The 20811-nt window shown below is 72.2% G+C and overlaps 2 protein-coding genes across 4 annotated transcripts in view; one reads left to right on the top strand and one right to left on the bottom strand.

Moving 5' to 3' along the window:
* LOC137154725 (cGMP-dependent protein kinase 1-like) overlaps positions 1-7949 on the top strand; it is a 50306-nt gene extending 42357 nt beyond the window's left edge. For 2 of the 3 annotated variants that reach the window (XM_067550504.1, XM_067550503.1), the window contains exons 13-21: positions 2293-2422; positions 2628-2758; positions 2989-3078; positions 3343-3484; positions 5134-5289; positions 5714-5830; positions 6186-6248; positions 6567-6642; positions 7053-7949. In XM_067550504.1, coding sequence (XP_067406605.1) covers positions 2293-2422; positions 2628-2758; positions 2989-3078; positions 3343-3484; positions 5134-5289; positions 5714-5830; positions 6186-6248; positions 6567-6642; positions 7053-7363 — 1216 coding nt within the window. In that variant the 3' untranslated portion in view covers positions 7364-7949. Of the gene's footprint in view, positions 1-2292; positions 2423-2627; positions 2759-2988; positions 3079-3342; positions 3485-5133; positions 5298-5713; positions 5831-6185; positions 6249-6566; positions 6643-7052 lie in introns of all 3 variants that reach the window. The other variant, XM_067550505.1, reaches the window with a different exon arrangement.
* Positions 7950-8050: 101 nt separating this feature from the next.
* Positions 8051-19212, bottom strand: EMILIN1 (elastin microfibril interfacer 1). The gene is made up of 8 exons (XM_067550502.1): positions 18912-19212; positions 16034-16159; positions 15035-15243; positions 12546-14681; positions 11062-11169; positions 10008-10025; positions 9522-9656; positions 8051-9344 (listed from the first exon to the last, which is right to left on the bottom strand). Exons 1-8 carry the CDS (start codon positions 19094-19096, stop codon positions 9007-9009), a joined length of 3255 nt encoding a protein of 1084 aa, XP_067406603.1. The 5' UTR covers positions 19097-19212; the 3' UTR covers positions 8051-9006.
* Between the last annotated feature and the right edge of the window lie 1599 nt (positions 19213-20811).

Raw genomic sequence — 20811 nt, 5'->3', positions numbered from 1 at the left:
AGGTTGGTGCCTTCCCCTTTCGGATTCTGTCCCTGTGCTAGTCTCTGGTGCCCTCCGGAGCAGCTCATCCATGTTTGCACGTTTTATAGGATTCCTTTTCGGGGCCCCACGCCGCCCGTGCAGGCGATACCGGCGCTCCCGTAGGGAGGCGCCCCCGGCACCCGGCGCACGGTGCAGACACGCACAGGCGGTGTAACGCTGCGGCAGCTGTGAGCCGACGCACGTAAGGGCAGCTTCGTTCTGTAGTGTAGACGTGGCCTTCGGTTCCTTCCCCTGGGACCTTACCTGCCACTGCTCCGCGGGCTGACCGGCTGCTGCTTCCTGTGCTGAGACTCACCGCACCCGGCCGTGCCCGGCCGTGGGGAGCGGCATCATGCCACCTCGCTGTGACAGGGCCCCCAGGTCCAGGCTCACATGGGGGAGCACGGCGAGCTAGACCCCCAGAGGGGCAAGGCCCCCCATATCCTGGATCACATGAAGGGCAGAGGGAAGAGGCCCCCCCCAGATTCCAGCATATCTGTGCGGAGCCCCCCAGGTCCTTGCACACACAGGGGCGGGGCGGCTATGGGGCTGACAGGCACCCTGCCCCTATTCTCCGCTCCCTCTTGCCACCCGCACCCCACATCTCTTTCCCAGTGACCCACCAGCCCCCTCCCTCTTTCCCTTCCCCTCCCTCCCAGCCCCACTTATCTTCTTCCCACGGTGGGCTCTCCCCTTCCCTCCACCCAGCCCCGATCACCCCATCCCTGCCCCTCCCATCCTGATCCCCCCATCTCCCCTGCCCCGAACCTCCTGCCCCCGCCCTGATCCCTCTGCCCCGATTCCCTTAACCTGTCCCCCCCCACCTCCCAGCAGGCACTCAGGGTGTCGTTTATTTCAGGTCCGACATGGTGCCACATGCAGGCGCCTTCCAACAAAGCCTCTGTCCCAGCCGCCTTCCCTCGCACCTGGGTTCCTCCCCCAGGGCTGAGCACAGGACGCCACGCCCACTGGGGCGGGGCTTTCTGCAGCCTGCCCAGAAAAGGTGGGGCTGGCCCATCACACCAGCACTGCCTCAGTGGGGGCTGGGCGAGGTGGGAAAGGGACTGGGCTGGCCTTGCACTGGGGGGGGGGGTTGTAGCAGCAGCTGCTCCCCTTCCCACCCCCCCCCTCCGAGAGCAGGGAGGGGGAAGCAGCCTAGCCAGCAGCCTCCAGGAGGCTCCCTGGGGTGAAGCGGGAGCAGTGGGGCTGAGGTGAGATGCTGGGGCTGCAGGGGGGCAGCTGGGGGGGCAGCTGAGGGAGGCCGTGTGGGTCCTGCGCCCCCAGGAGAGCTGGGCAGGGAGGGGTTTGTAGCTAGTGGAAGGGCCGGCTGGGGTGGGGGCTCGATGGGGCTGGGGTGGGAGGGGCCTACATGGTCCAGGGGGGCCTGGGGATTGGGAAGGGGCTGGCTGGCTTTGTCATTCTATGTGTGAGTCAGACCTGGGGGGGCTTATGGTCCTGGCTGGCTCCAAGACACCCCCCTTGCTCTGCCCCAGCCCCCGGGGCTGGCCTGCCTCCCACCAGCCCCCTGGTCTCTGCCCCATGTCCTCCCTTCCCCTGCTCCTGTCCCGACAAACCCCTGCAAAATGGGGGTGCCGTCTTGCCCAAGGGTGGCCCGTGGTCTCGGCCTTCCTGCCTCCAAGGGGGGCACCTTTCAAAGGGCAAAGAGCCAAGAGGCCCAGGGATCCCTGCCGCACTTCCCCTTGGCTGGGGCAGCGCGGGACTCGGGGTTGCAGCTGAGTGTGTGGGGCTGGGGGGTCGCAGCCGTGGGGCGAGGAGCTCAGGCTCCCAGAACACCCCCAGGGCAGTGGCTCAGGGACACAGTCCCACAGCCTGGGTGAGGAGGGGCCCCTGTGTGGCGTCTGCACCCCGGGCAGGGGCTCTGGGGTACTGGCCCCACGGCTGGGCAGGCAGGAGGTGCTGGCCCAGGCTCCCTTCCTGGCCCCGGCTTAGCCTGGCTCCATGGCCTGGGCCGGGCCAGGCCTGGTTCAATTTCTCACCAGGGCTGTAGTGCCCTTTGCCCAGGGGAGGCGAGTCCCTGGGGCAGGGCCCCCTGGGCTATGGGGCCCAGCTGAGGGGCCACCGGGGGGCAAGCTCTTGGGCAGGGTGAAGGGCCATGGGGTGGGGGGAGCTGGTCCTGGTGTGAATTGCCCCGGCCCCACACACAGCACAGAGCTCCCGCCGGCTCGGCGCCCGCCATGGGGCCACGCCGGGGCAGGGTGGACGGCATCCGTGTCGCTGGCCCCTCACCGGGCTGTCGCTCCCCCCCCGCAGCGGCCCGTGCCCCACGGCGGCCCCCGCCCCGCTCCAGCTCCAGGACCTGGCGGCCGTGTGCTACGAGGACGGGCAGCAGCGGGGCCTCCCCGTCATCCTGGGCACCGGCGGCTTCGGCAGAGTCGAGCTGGTGAGACCAACCAGCCCCTCCGGTGGGGCGGCCCCTGCCACGCACCGGGCCCGGGGTGCCCCACAACCTCCTGGCAGGGGGGCAGAGCCCCGCGCCCCCCAGCCTGCCCTCCCACCCCCGGCCCTGAGCGAGGCACCAGCCCCCCCGTGCCTCGGCCCCCGGCCGGGCCCCGTGGGGAGCCCTGACGCCCTGCCTGCCCCCCCAGGTGCGCGGCCGGGAGCAGCTCTTCGCCCTCAAGCGGATCCGCAAGGCCCACGTGGTGCGCAGGGGGCAGCAGGGCCATGTGCACACGGAGAAGCGGGTGCTGGAGCGGAGCCGCTGCCCCTTCGTCGTGCGGTGGGCGCTGAGCGGGGGGTGGGGGGCAAAGGGGGGGGGGCCCAGGCAGGGGTGTTGGGGTGGGGAGGGCTTGTTCCCAGCAGGGGAGGGGCCCAGGCAGGGGTGCTGAGGGGGAGGGGGGGTTGTTCCCTGTGGGGCAGGGGCCCAGGCAGGGGTGTTGGGGTGGGGAGGGGCCCAGGTGGAGCTGCTGGGGGGGCTCCAGTTTAACTCCTTCCTGCCCTCTCCCCTAGGCTCTTCGGCACGTTCCGGGACAGCCGCTACGTCTACATGCTGCTGGAGTTCTGCGAGGGGGGCGAGCTGTGGACCAAGCTGCGTGAGGTGTACGGAGCCGGGGCCGTGGCGGTCAGGGGGGGCGGGCAGTGCGGTTGGCAGGGGGGCTGAGCAGTGGCAGCATGGCGCAGGCAGGGCAATGGTGGGGGGCAGAGCGGGCGGGGCGGCGGCAGGGGCTGGGCACGGGGCAGCGACAGCGCGGGAACGGGGCAGCGACAGCGCGGGAACAGGGGGGCGTGGGAGGGGGGGGGAATGGGGCGGTGGCAGCGCGGGAACGGGGTGGCACGTGGGCGCTGAGCCGTCGTGCCCGGCAGGCGCTGCTTCGAGGAGCCGGTAGCCGTGTTCTGCGCGGCCTGCGTGGTGGAGGCGCTCGACTACCTGCACAGCAACGGGATCATCTACCGGGACCTCAAACCCGAGAACCTGATGCTGGACAAGCAGGGCTACGTCAAACTGGTACCGGGGGCAGGCCTGGAGCAGCCGTGGGGGCGTTCGCTGGGGGGTGGCCCCGCTGTTCCTGGGGCTGGGGGGAGGGACCCGGGTGCCAGCCTGGGGTGAGACCCCGCCCGGAGGCAGCTGGCCTGGGCTGGGGCAAAGGGCTGTCGCGGGGAGGCCCCGATCCCAGCAGAGCAGGCGGCTCCGGGACCTGCTGGGGCCATTAATCAAGAGGCTAACGACCTGGCTGGGGGCTAACCTGCTCCGGAGCCCACACAGACCCCCCCGGTGCCAGGCCTTTGTTCTGGAGTGGGTCTCTGCTGAGCGATGGGGACTCCACGGCTCACCAGAGCTGGGCTGGGCTGGGCTGTCATTGCGTCCCCTTCTTGAGCTGGGTCGGGCTCACCCGGTCCCTGAAGGACTCACCATCTCACCCAGCTGGGCGGCGACACCCTGTGACCGTCCGTGCCCAGCGCAGCCTCCTGACAATGCCAGGGCAGGGCAGGCTGCGGGAGAGCAGCTTCCCCCAGCGCCGGCGGTGACGCCGAAGTTAGATTCCCCGACCAGCCCCACGCTGTGCTCCTGATCCCCCCCCACACACACCCCCAGGTTACCAAGAAGCCGGCACACAAACACACCCAGCCCTTTACTGCCTGCCTGTCTCCGGCTCCCAGTCAGCAGCTGGGTCCAGTAAAGAGGTTATTTAAAAACCGCGCGCCTGACCCCCAGGGTCGGCCACACGCCAGCTCACTCGTGGGCTGGATCTTGCCCCAAACTCCCACGTGCCGGCCAGCCTGCAGTCGCTGGGCTGGAGGCGATTGGAAGCGAGCTGTGAACTGCTCACCGCGGTCAGCTACAGACACGACTGCGAGTGCAGGGCTGGAGCTGCCGGGTGTACGGCCCGCCGGCGGCAGTGTGCATCCACTGCCTGGCTGGGGCTGGCTCCTCGGCTTCCCAGCCCAGGTGTGCAGCAGCTGAGCCCGAGGCGGGGGCAGGACTGAAGCCCCGATGGAGCTGGGGAAGCTGCATTGGATAGTGTCCGCCCTGTGGCTTGGAGATCCCTGGCACGTGGCCCGTGGGCTGCCAGGGAGAAGCTGTTCAGTTCCTGCCTGCAGGCACGTCCCTGGTGACTCCTGGCGTAGCCCCTGGCGTAGCCCCTGGGCTCCCTCGAGCTGATGGCCCCGGATTTGCCCTCGCTCAGGCTGGCCCGTGCTGCTGGGGCTCACGCGTGGCGCACAGCCGTGCCCCAGACCCCGCGCTCGCAGCACACGGAGGGTCACACACGGCGGCTCCTCGCTCGTCCAGTGCTGCCTTCACGCCCCGTTTCCCAGGGGGCGGCACCTTGCGATGCTGACATAACCCCGTTAAACGGGCACCTGCCACAGGCAGCGTCGGTGAATTCGGCCCAGCCCTGGTGTTCAGGGGGTGACGCTGAGCCAGGGCGTCGAGCCAGCAACCCCCAGGGAGGCAGCGCCAGGCCAGGGGCAGAATTCAGCTACCGGCTCCCACTGGGGGGTGGATTCGCTCCACCAAGGAGCCCCCCCCAGCGCAGGGAGTGTCTGCCCTGCAGTGTGACCGTGACACAAGCCGGGTCACCCAGCAGCTCGTCAGGCGCTGCACCCCCGTGCCGGCCGGGGGCTCTGCTGGGCTCAGGGCACGTCCGTTGGCAGGTGGATTTCGGCTTTGCCAAGGAGCTGGCGCGCGGGGAGAAAACCTACTCGTTCTGCGGCACCCCCGAGTACCTGGCCCCCGAGATCCTGCGGCACCAGGGGCACGACTTCGCCGTCGACTTCTGGATGATGGGCGTCCTCGTCTTCGAAATGCTGGTGGGCCGGTGAGGGACCCCGCGCGCCACTGCACACGAGCCCGGGGCAGCCCACGGGTCCCCCCCACACGCCTGAGCCTGGGATGCTCCACTGCACCCCAGGGGTCAACCCCCGCCCCACCTCCGCTTCGGATGTCCCAGCAGGGTCACCATCTGCGCTTCAGGTGCCCCACTGTGCCCCCACGGTCACCCCCGCCCGCACCTCAGCCGTCAATGCTCCACGGGGGTTAATCTGCCTCCCCCCCGAGTTGTGGGTCAGTTCCCCAGGAGTGGTCCATGGTGGGGGGGCAGAGGTGGGACGGGTTCCTCTGGAATGGCCCTGCCCATTGGGATGGGGTCCCGGGGGGGTCCCTGCCTGTCGGGGGAGGAGGAGAGTAGAGGGGGGGTCCCGTGGGCAGGGGTGTGACGCTCTCCCCTCTCGCCAGGCCCCTGTTCCACAGCGCGGAGCCCCAGAAGATCTACAGCAAGATCCTGGACGGGGTGTTCTCCTTCCCGGCCCACCTCAGCGAGGCCGCCTGCTCGCTGGTCTCCAAGCTGTGCAGGTGCGGGGCCGGGCGGGCACGGCCGGGCACGGGGGGCAGCTCCCCTGGCACCGCGCCCGCTCATGGCTGCACTGAGGGAAGTGGTGGGTGCTGGCCAGCGCAGGAGGCTGGGTTTAAGGGGCCTCAGGGCCTGACTTGGGGGGCACGAGCCCACTGCCAGCCCAGCCCCCTCCATGCTGCGGGGGGCAAAGTCAGAAGGTCTCCGTCCCCCCTAACCCCCCATGGGCAAAGGCCTCCTCCGGGCTCTCCTGGGCCCCGAGCGGCAGCTGAGCAGGGGGGCAGCGGGGCAGGCGCAGGCAATGGCGGGGGGTTGGCGTGGGGGCCGCACTGACCCTGTTATCTGCACCCTCGGCAGGCGCCGGCCTGGCCAGCGTCTGGGGAACACCAGCAGCGGGATCCACGGCATCCGCAGGCATCGGTAGGAGGGGAGCCACGGGCGATGGGGAACCCCACGGCCAGCGCTCCCGCCCCCCCCCCCACAGCGCCCCCAGCGGGAGCGCCCCCCATGTTCCCGCCCCACCCCCCACAGCGCCCCTGGCGGGAGCACCCCCATGCCCCACCCCCCACTGCGCCCCCTGCTGGGAGCACCCCCCACACCAGCGCTCCAGCCCCACCCTCCACTGCACCCCCTGCTGGGAGCGCCCCCCACGCTCCCACCCCACAGCGCCCCCAGCCGGGAGATGGGGGGCTGGAGGAGCTGGCCCCCTGCCCTGCTGATGCTGCGCTTGGCTCCCAGGTGGTTCGGCGCGGTGAAGTGGAAGCAGCTGGCCTTGCGGCGGATCCAGGCTCCCACCCTGGCGCTGATGAAGCAGGTGGGCGGGGGCTGGGAAGCAGGGGCTGCGGGGTGGGTGCACCCCTGGTTGGGGGCTAGTGTCCAGGGGCGATCAGCTGATTTCCCCAGTGCAGGGCGGGGGGGGGCTGACTCCTGGGGGCACTGCAGCTCCCAGCATCGCCCCCCACGAGCTGCCTCACTCTGCCCCAGCTGGGGGGAGCAGCAGTGTGGGGGCTGCCATGGCTTGGAGCTGACGCTACCCTCCAATGTGCGGCCAGGCCGTCTCTGTGGGACACAAGGGCTGGAGCCCCAGGGAGGGGCTGGAGCTGGGGGGTGCCAGGGGGCTGGAGGTGAGCCGGGCTGGGAGCCGAGCCCCGCGTGGGGCAGAAGGGCCCCGCGGCCGTGCCCCGGAGCTGGGGGAGGCTGAGCCGCTGGCCCCTCCCTCCCCAGGGCCTGCCCTACGCCAACTTCAAGCGGTTCTCGGTGGACTGGACGCCGGCCGAGGAGGAGTTCTCAGGCTGGGACGAGGATTTCTGAGCGCCCGCGGGGCCGGACCGACAGCGACGCCAGGACGGGGCGGCAGGGAGCACGCGCGGGTGGCGGCTGCCGGCCTGTTGCAGCGATGGGCAGGTGCCCCTGCCTGGGGCAGGACGTGGCCCTGCTCTGGTGTTAGCCCTGGGCTGGTCCCAGCCTGGCGGATCCCGCTGGCGGGGTGCAGCGGCCCCCCCGGGGCACTGGAGACGTGGCAAGCGGCTGCGTGAGGTTGCAGGGACCTGCACCGGGGCAGCCTCGCCTGGGCTGCCAGGCCGGGCCCGCGGAGAGCGGCGAGCGGCTGTGGGAGCTCCCCTGGGCCCGGCCCTGGCCCTGGCCCCGCCGCGTGGGGACAATAAAGTGGCTGCAGGCCCCCGTGACTCCGTGCAGCCTGGTCCTGTCGCTGCAGCGCTGCCCCGTGCGCAGGGGGGGAGCCCCGCCTGGCCCTGGGGCGCCCAGGCTGGTGCACGAGGCCGGACCAGCGATGCGGGGGCCAGATGCCGCAGGGCCCAGGGGCTCCGGCATGGGCAGCTCTGACGCGCTCCCTGCTCTGGCCAAGGTGGCTTCTCCCTGCTGGCTCAGCGCGGCAGCCCCGGCCCCTCTGCTGGGGGGGGGGGCACAGGGCTCCCCCAGCCGCTGCGCCCCCCTCGCCTGCTCCAGCCCCGGCAGTGACGGCTGTAGGGCTGCAACGGGCGGGGGGTGGGTTCACCGCACTCCCGCGCTGGGACCCCCGGGCAGCACCGCTGCAGGCAGCGTTCTGGGGGGCTGCAGCGGGCACCCCCTGGGCCGAGAAGCTCCCCTGGCTGTGGGGAGGAGCCGGTGCCTGCAATGGTTCTGGGGGTGGCAGCCAGGCTGAGGAACGAGGCGGGGGCCACGGGGTACAAAACACGGTGACGGTTCTTTATTAATACATGAAGTAGACGCCCTGGCAGAGCCGGCCCCTGTGCCGGGCTAGGGCACCACAGCCTGCCGGGCCAGCCACCCGCCAGGCCCCTTCCTCTCCCCACGCTGCTCCCCGCGGCCGGGCCGGGCTGCCAGCCGGCTCAGTCTCTGGTGCTGCCTGTGCTGGACGGGACCCTGGTGCCGCCCCGCCGTGCCAGGCCTGTGGGGTGCTCTGCCGCAGGCGTGGGGCACCGGTGGCTGGGGTCGCTGCCGTGGGCGGTGAGCAGGAGCTGTGCTGGCGGCGAGTGTGGGCAGGTGCCCGGGGGGCAGTGCGGTGAGTGGCGGCGGTGTGTTACCCCGGGCGGGGCGGGGCAGGACTGGGCAGGGCAGGATGATAAATAAGGAGCAGGTGCCTGAATGATGCAGGTGAGGGAGGGTCTCGGGGGGGGGAGGGGGAACGGGGACCTCCAGCCCCGGATCTGGGGAATCTGGAACCCCCGTGCCCCACGCAGCAGCTGCCCAGGCCCTGGCTGGCCCCCAGGAGCTGGGGGGCGGGTGCTGGCGTGGGGGGGAGCTGGGCGCAGTGAGGGCCTCTCACGTCAGGGGCCCTGTAGCTCATTCAGGGCTGGGCTGCCCTGCTCCGGGGGAGGCTCCAGCCCAGCTCGTGGGGGGCCCTGGGCTGGGCTCCCCGGTGCACTCCTGAGCCCGCAGGGGGGCCCAGAGTCTGAGCGCCCATCCCCCCGGGCTCGCTGGCGCTGAGCTGGGCTCCCCTTTGCCCCCCACTGCCCGGCATTCCCCTGCTGCCCCCTGTGCCAGGGCAGCCGAGTGTCTCCCTCAAGCTGCGGTGGGGGGATGGCCCCGCTGGGCCCGGGGGGGGTCGGGACGCAGCGTGCCAGAGGCTGGAGGGGAGAGCCCTGGCCCGGAGCCCAGCTGCCCCCCGCAGGAGCTGGGCCCCTCCCCCCGTGCCCGGGGGGCAGCATCCGGCGCGGGGCTAGACGTCCTCGCCCCCCTCGGCCGGGTAGAGCAGCACCCCGCTGAAGACGGTGAGCGGCTCGTCAGAGTGCGCCAGCTGGCCCGTCACCAGGTCCACGCAGAGCGTCTCGCCGGCCTCCAGCTGCAGCAGCAGGTTGAAGACGCCCAGGGCGCCCGTGCTGGGCTGGTTCTCGGCCACGGGCTTGTTCTCCAGGCCCTCGGGGTGGTAGCCGCCCGAGTCGCTGCGGGCGATGCCCTGGTTGGAGCGGGACAGCACGGCCTCCAGCTTCTCGTTGCGGTGGCCCGTCAGCACGGCGCTGATGAAGTAGCGCCCGGCCACGGGCACGGTGAAGATCCCTGGACAGAGGCGGCCCGTCAGCGTGGCGGGGGTCCCAGCGCCCCCCACACACACACCGGGGCCCTTCTGAGGTGGTGAGCCCGTTTGCCCAGCTATGGGGGTCCCCCCAGCTCGGCCAGTCCCCCCGCCCTGGGCTCCCCCGCGGCGTCAGCCTGGCGCACGCTGGCCCCGCTCACCGGAGTGGGGGTCGTAGGCGTCACCGTCGTTCACCAGCACCCGGTCGAAGGGGATGGTTCCAGGGTCCACGTGCCGGGTCGTCAGCGCGGCCGAGAAGGAGACCTTGGGCACCACGGCCGCCTCGCCCGCCAGGCCTGGGGAAGGGGCCAGGCTCAGCACGGGGCCATAGGGTCCTGCCCCCCTGCCAGCCTCCTCCCCGCCCTCGGGGCAGCTCCGAGCGCTGCACCTCTGCACCCGCAGCCCCGCCCTGTCAGCCCCCAGCTTCCCCCCGTGCCCGGGGCCCGTCCCCTCACCCCCCAGCTCCCCGCAGCCCGCCCCATCACCTCCCAGCTTCCCCCCATGCCTGCGGCCCCTGTCCCCTCACCCCCTGTGCCCACAGCCCCTCACCCCCCAGCTCCCCGCAGCCTCGCCCCATCACCCCCCCACTCCCCCTGTGCCCAGGGCCCCGTCCCATCACGTCCGTGACCCCGGCCAGCCGCTCTCACCTTGCTCACCGCGGAGCCCTGGAAGAGAAGGGAGAGACGCTGTGAGCGCAGGGCGCTGGATCCTGGCAGGGCTGGGGAGAGATGGCAGGGCTGGGGGGGGACAAGCTGTGCCTGCACCGGGGGGGCTATACAGGAGGGGCACCTGAACTGGCAGGAGAGTTGGCACAGGGCCAGGGCCCCCCACCCCAGGGCTCTGGTACTGCCTGGCATGGGCCAGGCTCCCCATGGAGACCTGGCTCCAGTGCCATGACCCCTTCGGCGCTAGGCCCAGCACTGGGGGCAGGTGAGTGGCCGTGCTCGGCTACGGGGCGTGCGGTGCCCACAGCGTGCGCCGGCTGGCACCAGGGGCGTGTGCCCGGCGTGGGCTCTGCCAGGCAGGGCGAAGGGCGCGGTGGGGACGCGGCTCCGGGCTGGCGGGTCTGGAGCAGCCCCTGGCAGCGGGACGAGGGATGCGCTTTGGCACCGTGAGCGTGGAGGGGGGAGGCTGCCACGAGCGGGCCCAGCAGACACCATAGCTGGGTTGACCGGGCAGCGGACGCTGCCACGCAGTCCAGGCTGCATCTCGGCTGCAGCTAGTTTTTATCCCGGGTGGATTTTGCGGGTGGCGAGCTGCGCCTGCAGCGTGTCAGCCGAGACGGTGCTTCGCTCACATCAGCGCGATGGCTCCGGGGCGGCCGCTCAGGGACGCGACGCTCCCAGGAATGTTTTGCCACGTCTCTGGTTCTGGGCCAGTCTGTGTCTGTGCAAGTACAGGACCCGCTGGCTGGGCAGCCAGTGCTCCCACCACGTACGAGGGCCAGAGGCCAGCAGCTGGTGAGTGGGGCCGGGGGGCAGCAGGATGGCGGGGTGCACGGGGAGGGGCTGGGCAGGGGCTGGGCCCATTATGATGCGGTGGCTCCAGAGGGCACAGGACAGTGGGGCTCTGATGGGGGACGAGGGGGGGCTGCAGGCCGCAGAGGGGGGCAGGGAGTGGCGGGACGGCTGGGGGCAGCAGCTGAGTTTGTGCCCTGATCCTGTCCAGCCCCTGCCCCCGCCTCCCAGGGCTGCTCCTCACCTGGGGGTCCCACGGGGCCTTGTTCTCCATCCTTGCCTGTGGGCCCCTCTGGCCCCGGGGGCCCCTGTCTTCCCATGGGGCCTTCAGGCCCAGGTGGTCCTGGGGGTCCTGCAAAAGAACCAAGAGAGTTAGAGCGGCCCCACTCCCCGGAGCCCTGGGTCCCATTCCCCACCCCCACGCTCTGACCCAGCCGGTCCCCCGGCCCAGGGCCGAGCAGAGCCGTGCCCCCGGGAGAGGCCAGCCCCGTGTCCCATTCCCTGCCCCACGGCCCTGTGGCCAGTCCTCATGTCACGAAGTGGGAATGTTCTAAATGAATACGGTGTGTGCCTCAGTTTCCCCTCTGGATTATCTCCGTGTGTAGGTGCTGGGTGAAGGGCGTGTGACCTGTGTAGTGACCCTGAGAGCTGTGCCCCCCAACGGCCAGAGCCCAGCCCCTGCCAGGTGCTGGGGGGCAGAGGTCAGTGACCTCCTGGCCCAGGAAAACAGACAAAGGCCGGGGAGGCGGGAGGTGTGTTGGGGGTGGTGGAAAGGCCAGGCCCCTGTGGGGCTCTGGGACCCCCCAGACGGTCGTTGTGATGACTTATGCTGGGACCCGGAAAGCGTGTAACTCCCGCGGCTGGTCTCCACGCGGCTGCGACTGCAGGCGGGCGCACGGCCCCTTGGCGACCCGCTGTGGGGGGGCAGGGGCCGAATGCGCCGAGCCAGTCGGGGAGCTGCACTGGTGCCACTGGTGCGAGGGGGGCCCAGCCATCCCACCCCACTGGAGCCCTGCCTGGCTTCGCCCCGACCCTGGGGGACCCCGTCACACCCTGCCTGGGCTGCCCCCCGTGCCCGGCCCCACGGTGCCCGGCTGTGTCCCTGGCTCGCTAATAACGATAGCCGACCTGCGCTGGGCTTTGAAAACCGGACACTGCCCACTGCCCGAGCCACGCCCCCTCTCACCCGAGGCCCCGCCCCCGCCCCGCAGGCCACGCCCTTTACTGAGACCCCGCCCCCGCTCCTCCCTTCACCTCCCCTCCCACCCCCTTCCCCTGCCAGCTGAGTGGGGGGCGTGACGGGGCAGGACCTTTGAGCCAGAGCCGCACGCCAGGGGTAAGTGACTGGGGCGGGGGGGGACCCACTCTTCCGGGGCAGGGGGTGACTGGGGGGGAGGGGGAGCCTTGCTCCGGGGCAGGGGGTGACTGGGGTGGGGTGGGGCGGGGGCAGGGGGACCCACTCTCCCGGGGCAGGGGGTGACTGGGGTGGGGCGGGGCAGGGCAGGGCGGGGGAAGGGGGACCCACTCTCCCGGGGCAGGGGGTGACTGGGGCAGGGTGGGGGGGGAGCTTCGCTCCGGGGGCATCCCTCCGCGCTCCTCCAAGCTCTTCGCACCCCCGGGGCTGCCCCTGCCCGGTTCTCTTTCCAGCCAGACTTTTGGGTCGAAACCGGACCCCTGGCAACCCCCCCCCCCGCCGAGCCCCAGGGCCCCGCGCCCCTCGGGCCCTACCTGCCAGGTCCTGCTGCGTGAGGCCGTGCACCTCGCCCTGCAGCTGCAGCAGGGAGGCGTTGAGGGCGCCCAGGCGGCGGTGCAGGGCGGGCAGCTGGCCGTGGTGCAGCTTGTCGAGCAGGGCGCCGTGGGCGCGCAGGGTGCCGTTGGCTTCCCGCAGGCACTCCCAGAGCCCGGCCAGGTGCCGGCCCAGCCCCTCCTTCACCGTGCGCAGCCCGCCCGCCACGGCGTCCAGCCGCTCGCAGACGCCCTCCAGCTTGGCCAGCCGCTGCTCCAGGCCGCCGGCCGCCCGCCGGCACTCGCCCGCCTGGCCCGGCAGGGCCCCGCCCAGGTGCTGCAGCTGGCGCGTCACGCCCTCGAAGCGCTCCTCGTTCTCGGCCGCCTGCTCCGTGGCCTCGGCCTGCACCTTGTTGATCTCGGAGATGATGCGGTCCTTGGTGGAGCCCAGCTCGTGGATGTCGGTCTGGTGCTTGTCCACGGCGCTCTGCAGCCCCCGCAGGGTGTCGTTCAGGGAGCTGAAGCTGAGGATCACCTCGGAGAGCTCGCCCTGCAGCGACTTCAGGTTCACGGTGGACGCCCCCCCGAAGACGCTGAAGCCGTCCAGGGGCTTGTGGGCCTCCACCTCGTCCCGGCCCTGCTCCGGCTTCCTGGGCAGCAGCGGGCAAGAGCTGGCGCAGGCCCGCACCTCCCCGCGCAGCCGGCCCACTTCTTCCTGCAGCGCGGCACAGGCCTGGCTGCAGCCGTGCCGCTCGCCCCGCGCCGCGCCGCTCAGCCCCTGCAGCTCGCGCTCCAGCTGGCCCAGCCGGGCGCCCGTGCGGTTGAAGTAGAGCGCCAGGTCCTTGAGCGTGGGGTCGCCGGCGCTGCCCCCCGCGCCCGGCAGCCGGCTCTCCAGCTTGCCGATCTCGGCCGCCAGGCGCCCTATGGACGCCCCGTTGGCCCCCACCTGCTCCCGCAGCTTCTTGCCCTCGGCCTGCAGGCCCCGTATGGAGCCGGCCAGCCCGTCCCCGGAGCTGCGGAGCTGGTGCAGGCCGGAGCCCAGGGTGCGCAGCTGCCCCTCGTTATCCAGCACCCGGCGCTCCAGGTCGCTGAGGATGGCGCTGATCTGCGAGTCCTGGCTGCCCAGGGAGGGGTCCTGGGGCGTGGGGCAGGGCTGGCTGCACCTCGCCACGGTGCCCTGCACCTGCCCCTCCAGCTCCGTCACCGTGGCCACGTTCTGCGCCACGCGGTCCTGCAGCGTCTCCACGTCGCGGCTCAGGTTGGCCAGGGCCCGCTGCACGTGGCCCTGGAAGCTGCTCAGCCGGCCGGCCAGGCTGGCGAGCTCGCCCTCGGCCCCACTGAGCCGCGTGCCCAGCCCCTCGGCCGCCCGGGCCACCTCCCCCGCCAGGTGGCCCCGCAGGTGGTGCTCGGCGTAGTACTCCTCCAGGCTGCGCTGCGTGGCGTTCAGGCGCCCCTCCATCTCCGCCAGCCGGCCGTCCAGCGCCTCCCCGCCCTGCCCCGCCCCCAGCTCGTGGTCCAGGCGCCCGTTGAGGATGGCGAAGGAGCCGGAGACCCGGTCCAGCCTCCTCTCCATGTCGCCCAGCTTCCCGCGCAGGCCGTCCAGCTGGGCGCAGCAGTCCCGGGGCAGGCGCCCCGCCAGGCCGCTGACGTGCCGCTGGATGCTCTCCACTGCCTCCCGGTTGCGCTGGTCCACGGAGCTGATCAGTTTCTCCAGGCCCCGCATGCGCTCGCGGTCCTCGGCCTGCTGCCTGCGCAGGCCCTCGCTGCCCGCCAGGCAGGCGGCACAGGACTCCTGCACCCGGCGCTCCACCTCCTGCAGCAGCTGGGTCCCCCCCGGGGGGGTCCCCTGGCCGGGCCCCTGCCCGTTGCTGAGGTTGGTCAGCTCGGCGTCGTGGCCCGAGATGCGGTTGTCCAGGCGCTGCAGGTGCCTCTGGATCTCGTTGAGGGTCTCCTTCATCTCGGGCGGGGCGGCCGCGTCCGCCAGCTGCTTCCCGTTCAGCGAGTTCTCCACCGCCCGCTGCACGTCCTGCACCAGCTTCTCGGTGCCGGCCTGCAGCGTGGCCTGCATCTCCTGCAGCTGCTTGCTCAGGCTCTGCACCTTCTCCTCCAGCTGCTTCACCTTCTCCCCGTCCCCCCGGCCTGCGGAGCGGAGCAGAGCAGAGCACAGCGCCGTCAGAGGGGCTCCTGCCTGGCCTGGCCTGGCCTGGCCGGCTCCCCCGGGGCCGAGCTGTGGCTGCGGGGTCTCTTGGCCTGGCCCCCCAGGAGGCCCCAAGGCCACGGAGCCCAGCACCCCAGTGGCCACCAGCCACTCTCAGCTGTGCCCCATGGAGACAGTGGGTCCCAGCATGCAATGGGGCCTGGCGCTCAAGCAAGGGGGAGCGTTGGTAACTCTGCCAGCCCTGACCAGCCCCTCCCAAATCCCCCCAGCTACCCCCCAAAACTTGGCTCCCCTGCCCCCGGCTGGCCTGTCATCCCCGCCCCGCCGTTGGTACCTTCTCCACCCAGGCCGCTCAGGGGGTTCCCAAAGCCGGAGAGCGTGGGGCGGCCGGGCTTGGGGCGCGGGCGGGAGGTGGTGAGGGCGGGGCCCTGGGCGGGCCCCTCCAGGCAGTCGTCCCCCGAGTAGCCGTGGCAGCATTTCCACTCCATGTCCGACACCGTCTTGTAGGCCACCTTGTAGCGGGGCCGCACGTAGCTGCGGTACCTACGGGCGAGGGGCGGGTGAGACGCCAGCGCTGCCCACGGCGGGCGAGTCTCTCAGCCCCAGGCAACTTCTTCTAACCCTTTCAGCATCCTCTGCCCCCCTGCTACTGAGCAGGCCCCCGGCCCGCACATGGGGGCCCAGCAGCGGCCGCCCCGGTGCCCAATCCAGGGTGGGGCTGCGGGACTCCCCCGGCAGGGAGAGGGGGCCCCGTGGGGGCCTGGCCCAGGCCAGCCTCCTCCCAGAGGCTGTTCCAAAGCTGGGGCTGTAGCCCCGATCCCCGGACCCGTGACGGGGGCATAGGGCAGGTTCTGGTGCCTCCGGGACGAGGGGGGTGTCTCTGATGCAGTACCCCGACATCCCCATGAGGGGGCGCCCTGCACCGCCCCTTGGGGGCTGGACTGGCGCTGTCTGTGGGTCCCTGGCTCTGCCCCACTCTGCCCGCTGCCCCACGGGGCAGGGCAATGGCAGGCCGGCCTCGCCCCCTCCCTGGAGACCCTGACCCCAACCCCCCCGCCAGGCGCCAGAACCCCCCCACCTCTGCTCTGCGGGACCCTACTGCCCAGCCAGGACCCCCAATTTCTCCCCTACCCCTGACTCCGGGATCCCCTGCACGGCCGGGATCTTCCCCCTCCCCCCCATGGGATTTCACCCCCCACCCCCAGGATCCCATCCCCACAGAGCAGGGCGAGGCCCCAGCCCCGAGAAGCCGCGTCTGGGCCGGCGGGCAGGGGCTATGCAAAGACGCTCCGTCCCGGCCCGCAGCCCCCCTGGGCCCCTGCCCCACACTCACGTCACGACGCGGGGGCACTGCAGCTGGCCCCAGCCGCAGGGCTGGTAGTCGGGCTTGACGAAGGTGTCCACGCCGTCCTCCACCACGCAGCTCACCGTGCGTGACACCACGTAGGCGCACCAGTTCCTGCCGCGGGAAGCAGCGTCAGGCCCCCGGCACCAGGTGAACCCCCCCCCTGGTGCAGTGACCCCCGCCCCCACCTGCCGGTCACAGCTCATTGCTAATGGGCCCCCCCCTTTGATCTCTGCCCCTGGCAGCGCGGGTCCCTTTGATCACGGCGGGGGAACCGCTGGGGTCACAGGCAGGTGGCTCAGGGGAGGGAGGGTTTGTGGCTTAGGGGCCAGGAGGTGCCGTGACCCCCTGAACCTCCCAGGAACTTGGGGCAAAGGCCAGTTCTGCTCCCCAGAGCTGTCCCCGCTGGGCAGGAGGCTCCATGGGGCAGCACTGGGGTGGCAGCGGGACTGTCTGCCCCACTGGGGCTGTTACAGCAGGGGCCCCCGCTCCCGCTGGCTGGGGGTGGGGGCAGGTGTAGCCCTGGCACCAGGGGGTTTGTGCGGATGGGGGCCGGGTGTGCCAGGGGCCCACGGGGCACCCCCTAGCACAGACGAGGCCCCAGTGGCTCAGGGACACCTCCCCCTGGCCAGCCCCGTTTCCCTGCGGGTGGGACGGGGCCCCCCCCTTTGCCAGGCGACGCCCTGTGCCCAGCCTGGGGACTCCCCTGTATCTCCTTCCCCTGCTCCTGAGTCCCCCCACGCCGCTGCCCTCTCCCTGCAGCCCCAGGCTCTAAGCCCCCCAGCATGGGGCCCAGGCTCCAGGGCCTGGCTGTCTGCTCCCAGGCCGGGCCAGGCCGGCTGGGTCCGGAGCTGAGCGGCTCTGGGCTGGGTGGTGGCTGGTTAATCATTGCACCCGCTGGACCCGAGGTCAGGGCTGGGCGAGCTGGGGGCGCGCGTGGGGGGAAGTGCAGAACCGCCCCATGGGCTGCCTGCCATGGGCGCAGGGGGAGGCTGGGCCCTGCCTGGCTGTCCCCGTGTCGCTCTGGGGTGTAGCCGTGGCTCTGCTCTGCTGAGCTGGGGGTCCCCCGGTGCTGGCAGGGCGGGAGGGGGGGGGCCTCTCAGCTCAGCTACTGCAGCCCCAGGCTGGACGCGGGGAGGGATGGAGGGGAATGGATGGGGAGCACACTGCCCTCCCAGTCGGGGCTGGCCCCACGGCGGAGCTAGGGGCCTGTGGGGCAGGGAGTGGGGCTGAGCTGCCCTGCGGGGCCATGGCAGATCCCAGGCCGTTTCCTGTCGCTCCTGGCCCGGTCCCCGGGCGGCCTGGCCAGAGCCCAGCCCCGCCGCCCTCCCAAATTCCTGCCGTTGGACGCAAGCCGCTTCCCTTCCTGTCCCGAGTGCAGGGCTGAGCCGCTTGCCTGGCTCCCCCCCACCCCCCCTACGGCTGGGCCTCCTCCCCGCTGGGGGGCCTGGCCCCTTGGGGGTCAGATGGAGCCAGGCTGGGCCTGGACCCCCTGGCGGGGCGGTGGCCATGGGGCCAGGCCAGGCCAGGCTGGGGCGCAAGGGGGGGCCGTGCCCTGGGGGCTCACTGAGCCCCCCAACCCCTCCTCCCGTCACCGCCTCGCCGGGGGGCCCGGCCAACGGAGCCCCCCCCAGGGATGCCCCCGGTATAGGGGCACCGCACCCACAGCCCCCGTGGCCTCCCCTGAGCCGGGGGAGGGCTGGGCCCCCCCCCACTGAGGCTGCGCCCACGGCAGCTGCGGTGGACACGGGGCCCAGACCGGTGCCCAGCGCATCTGTATGTCCGTCCCTCCCCCCGCCGGCTGCTCCAGGGCTTGCCCCCCCCCCGCCCCCACCCGGGGGTCCCCTCCCGACGGAGCCTCCCTCTGTGCCCCTTGCCGGTGCCCCGCTCCCCAGCCGCACGCGCCATCTGGCCGTCCTGCCGCGCTCCCCGGGCCCCTCGCTAGCTCGCGGCCGCCTGGCGCGGGGCCAGCCCAGGCCATGCTCACTTCAGTGCCCCCCCCCCAGAGAAACGGGGACCCAGGCGCCCGGGGGGTGCACGAGCGTCAGGGGCAAAGCGGGGGGTGGAAGCCGGGGTCTGCGTGGGCCTGGCCTGTGGGGCAGGGGCCGCGCGCGCTGCTCTGGGGAGGCCCAGAAACCCCCCCCCCAGTACCCCAGTCAATGCACTGCAGCCTGAGGGCCCCCTGGGTCTGTGCTCCCTGCGCCCCCTGCACACATGGTCATCCCTCCCCCCGCCCGCCAGAGCCCCTCCGCACCCCCACTCGCCAGACACACTCCACACCCTGCGCACACACCTGGTGTAGGGCAAAGGCACCCCCGACACCCCCCCTCCACACCTCCCTTCCCCCCCCAGGTGCTCACACAGACACGTCGCTGAGTCACCGTCCCTCGCCCCATTCTGCACCTGGGGAAACTGAGGCACAGCGCAGAATGTGACCCGCCTGAGGCCACCCCGCACGGCAGAGCTGTGCCCTGGGGCTGCCGGACAGACTCACCCCACGGTGACCCGGCAGCGCCACGAGCCGCCCTCAGCCGCGGCCGACTCCCCCGGCCCCCTACGTCCAACCCCACAAGCCAGGCCTGGCCAAGCGTCCTGGCCGGGGGAGCCCCCGTCCAGCCATGGCGCCTCCCTGAGGCTCTCCTCCACTCGGTGGGGTGGGGGAGCCCCCGGTGCCCCTGGATCCATGCGCCCGTGGGCTGCCAGGGCTCGGGGGGCCCAGCCCCTCGTGTCCAGACCCCGGGGCTGGCGGGAGAGCCCACCAGGCGCAGCTCTCCGGCGCAGGGACAGAGGGGCCAGCCCCGCTCGCCCGGTCGCGCCCACCTGGCTCTGCGAGGATCCCCGGCGCGGCGCGGCGCGGCCCCCTTACCTGTGCCGGCTGGCGGCCCGGGCCCCAGGCTGCGCCGGCGGGATGCCCTGGGCAGCGGTGGCCAGGCCCTGGCTCAGCGGCACCGGCCCCCCCGTGTAGAGGCTGTAGCGGGGCGGGTAGTTGGCGGCCCAGGCCACCCCGGCCAGCAGGCAGCAGAGGCTGCCCCAGAGCCGTGCCACGGCCATGCTGGGCGCGAAGGCGTCGGGCCGTCCCGCTCAGCCGCTCATGGCTCGTCCGGCCGTCCGGCCGTCCACACGTCCCAGACGGCTGCTCCCCGCTCGCTCACTGGGCCTCTGCTCTGCCCTCCTCCTCCTCCCGCGCCTGGGCCAGCCCCTCCGCCCAGCCCCCCACTTCCTGCCTCCCCCGCCCAGCCCCCGCTCCCCGGCGAAGGGCCCCCCCCTCCAGGGCCACCTTGGCCCTCGGCTGTCCCGGCTCCTGCGAGGGGCTTTTCTGTGACTGGCTCCTGCTCCCCCCCCCCCGACCCCCCCTCCCGCCTGCCCCCTCCCCCTCCCGGCTCCGCACCAGCATCTGCTTCTCGTTAAGGCTGGGACGCCAGCGCGGAAACACAGAAAGTGGGAGAAGCCAGAGAGGCCGGGCAGGGGGCCAGGGGCTGCGCGGCAGCCAGGGCGGCCAGCGCTACTGAGCGGGGTCCCTGCCACGCCACCCCCGTCCCGCCACGGCCCCTGTCCTGCCACGGTGCCCCCATCCCGCCCCCCCCGTCCCACCACGCCACCCCCCCTCCCGCCCCCCAGCCCTGCCACCATATCCCCGTCCCGCTCCCGTACCCCCGTCCCGCCCCCCCCAGCCCCGCCACGGCGCCCCACTTGTGCCCCACTCGTGCCACTGCCGGCCCTGCCGTCCAATCCGCTGGCGCCCCATGGCGGGCGGGGGGTGCTGCCCTGGCTCGTGGCTGGCGCCGGCCCGTTCCCAGCCCAGGCCTGGTTGTTTTCCCTGCAATCCCCTGGGCCTGCCGAGCCGCCCGTGGCACTGGTGACCTCTGACCTCGGGCTGGGCCTGCCGTGGCCAGTGGGAGCCGGGGGGTGCGGAGCCCTGGGGCGCCCCCTTGGCGCCCTGGCACCCAGGCTTGGCCAGCGGCACTGGCAGCCCCCCAGGCCCTCCTGCAGGGACAAGGTGGGCCCTGGCCTGGCCGGGTGAGTCGGGATGGGCAGCCCGGACGTTGGGGGCCCATTGCCTCCCTCTGTGGCTGCTCTCCCCACCCCAATCTGTGGGGCAGACCCATAGGCCTCACTCCCCGCTGGCAGCCAGTCGCATCCCCCCTCGACCCACGAGTGAGGGGCAGGGGGCAGGTGGGACCAGTCTCCTGATCAGTGGGGGGGCGGGCTCTGACCCAGCCCCCCAACTACCTCCCTGCTCCCAGCTGGGCAGCCTGGGGGGGCTGGTGCAAATATTCAGCCGAGCCATGGGGCATGGGGCAGTGTGTGCACACAGCCACCCCGAACGGACCTCTGCACGGCCCCACCGCGGACACACTGCCCTCCCTGCCCCAGGGATACACGCACACAGCCCCTCACACACATACACAGACAGGGATCCCCTCCCCAGAGATACACCCACACACCCAGCACCCCCCACAGCTATGCAGACAGGGATCCCTCCCCAGACACACAAACACATAGCCCCCCCACACACATGGTTACACAGACAGGATTTCCCCCCCCTCCACCCTCCCCAGAGATACACCCACACACAACACACACAGCCCTCCCCATCACACACACACACACACACACACACACACAGGGATAGCCTGCCCACACATACAGACCCCACTTACAAAAAAGGATACCCCCAACAGATGCACCCCCACAGGTCTATCATCACCACACACACACACACACAAGGCTACCCCCTCACACACACACACACACACACACACACA

Source organism: Emydura macquarii, unplaced genomic scaffold, assembly GCF_026122565.2.
Source record: "Emydura macquarii macquarii isolate MOO-44397 ecotype Brisbane River unplaced genomic scaffold, CSIRO-AGI_Emac_v2 contig_1300, whole genome shotgun sequence".
Classification (NCBI taxonomy): Eukaryota; Metazoa; Chordata; order Testudines; family Chelidae; genus Emydura; species Emydura macquarii.
The sequence above is the reverse complement of the archived record's forward strand: the minus strand, read 5'-3'. Positions and strand labels throughout refer to the sequence as shown.

Coding starts and splice junctions, on each gene's coding strand:
- EMILIN1 (XM_067550502.1), bottom strand. CDS start 19,096: ATGGCCGTGGCACGGCTCTGGGGCAGCCTCTGCTGCCTGCTGGCCGGG. Junction 11,170..12,545: donor CACGCAGCAGGACCTGGCAG/GTAGGGCCCGAG, acceptor GTTCTTTTGCAG/GACCCCCAGGACCACCTGGG. Junction 9,345..9,521: donor CGCCTACGACCCCCACTCCG/GTGAGCGGGGCC, acceptor GCCTCTGTCCAG/GGATCTTCACCGTGCCCGTG.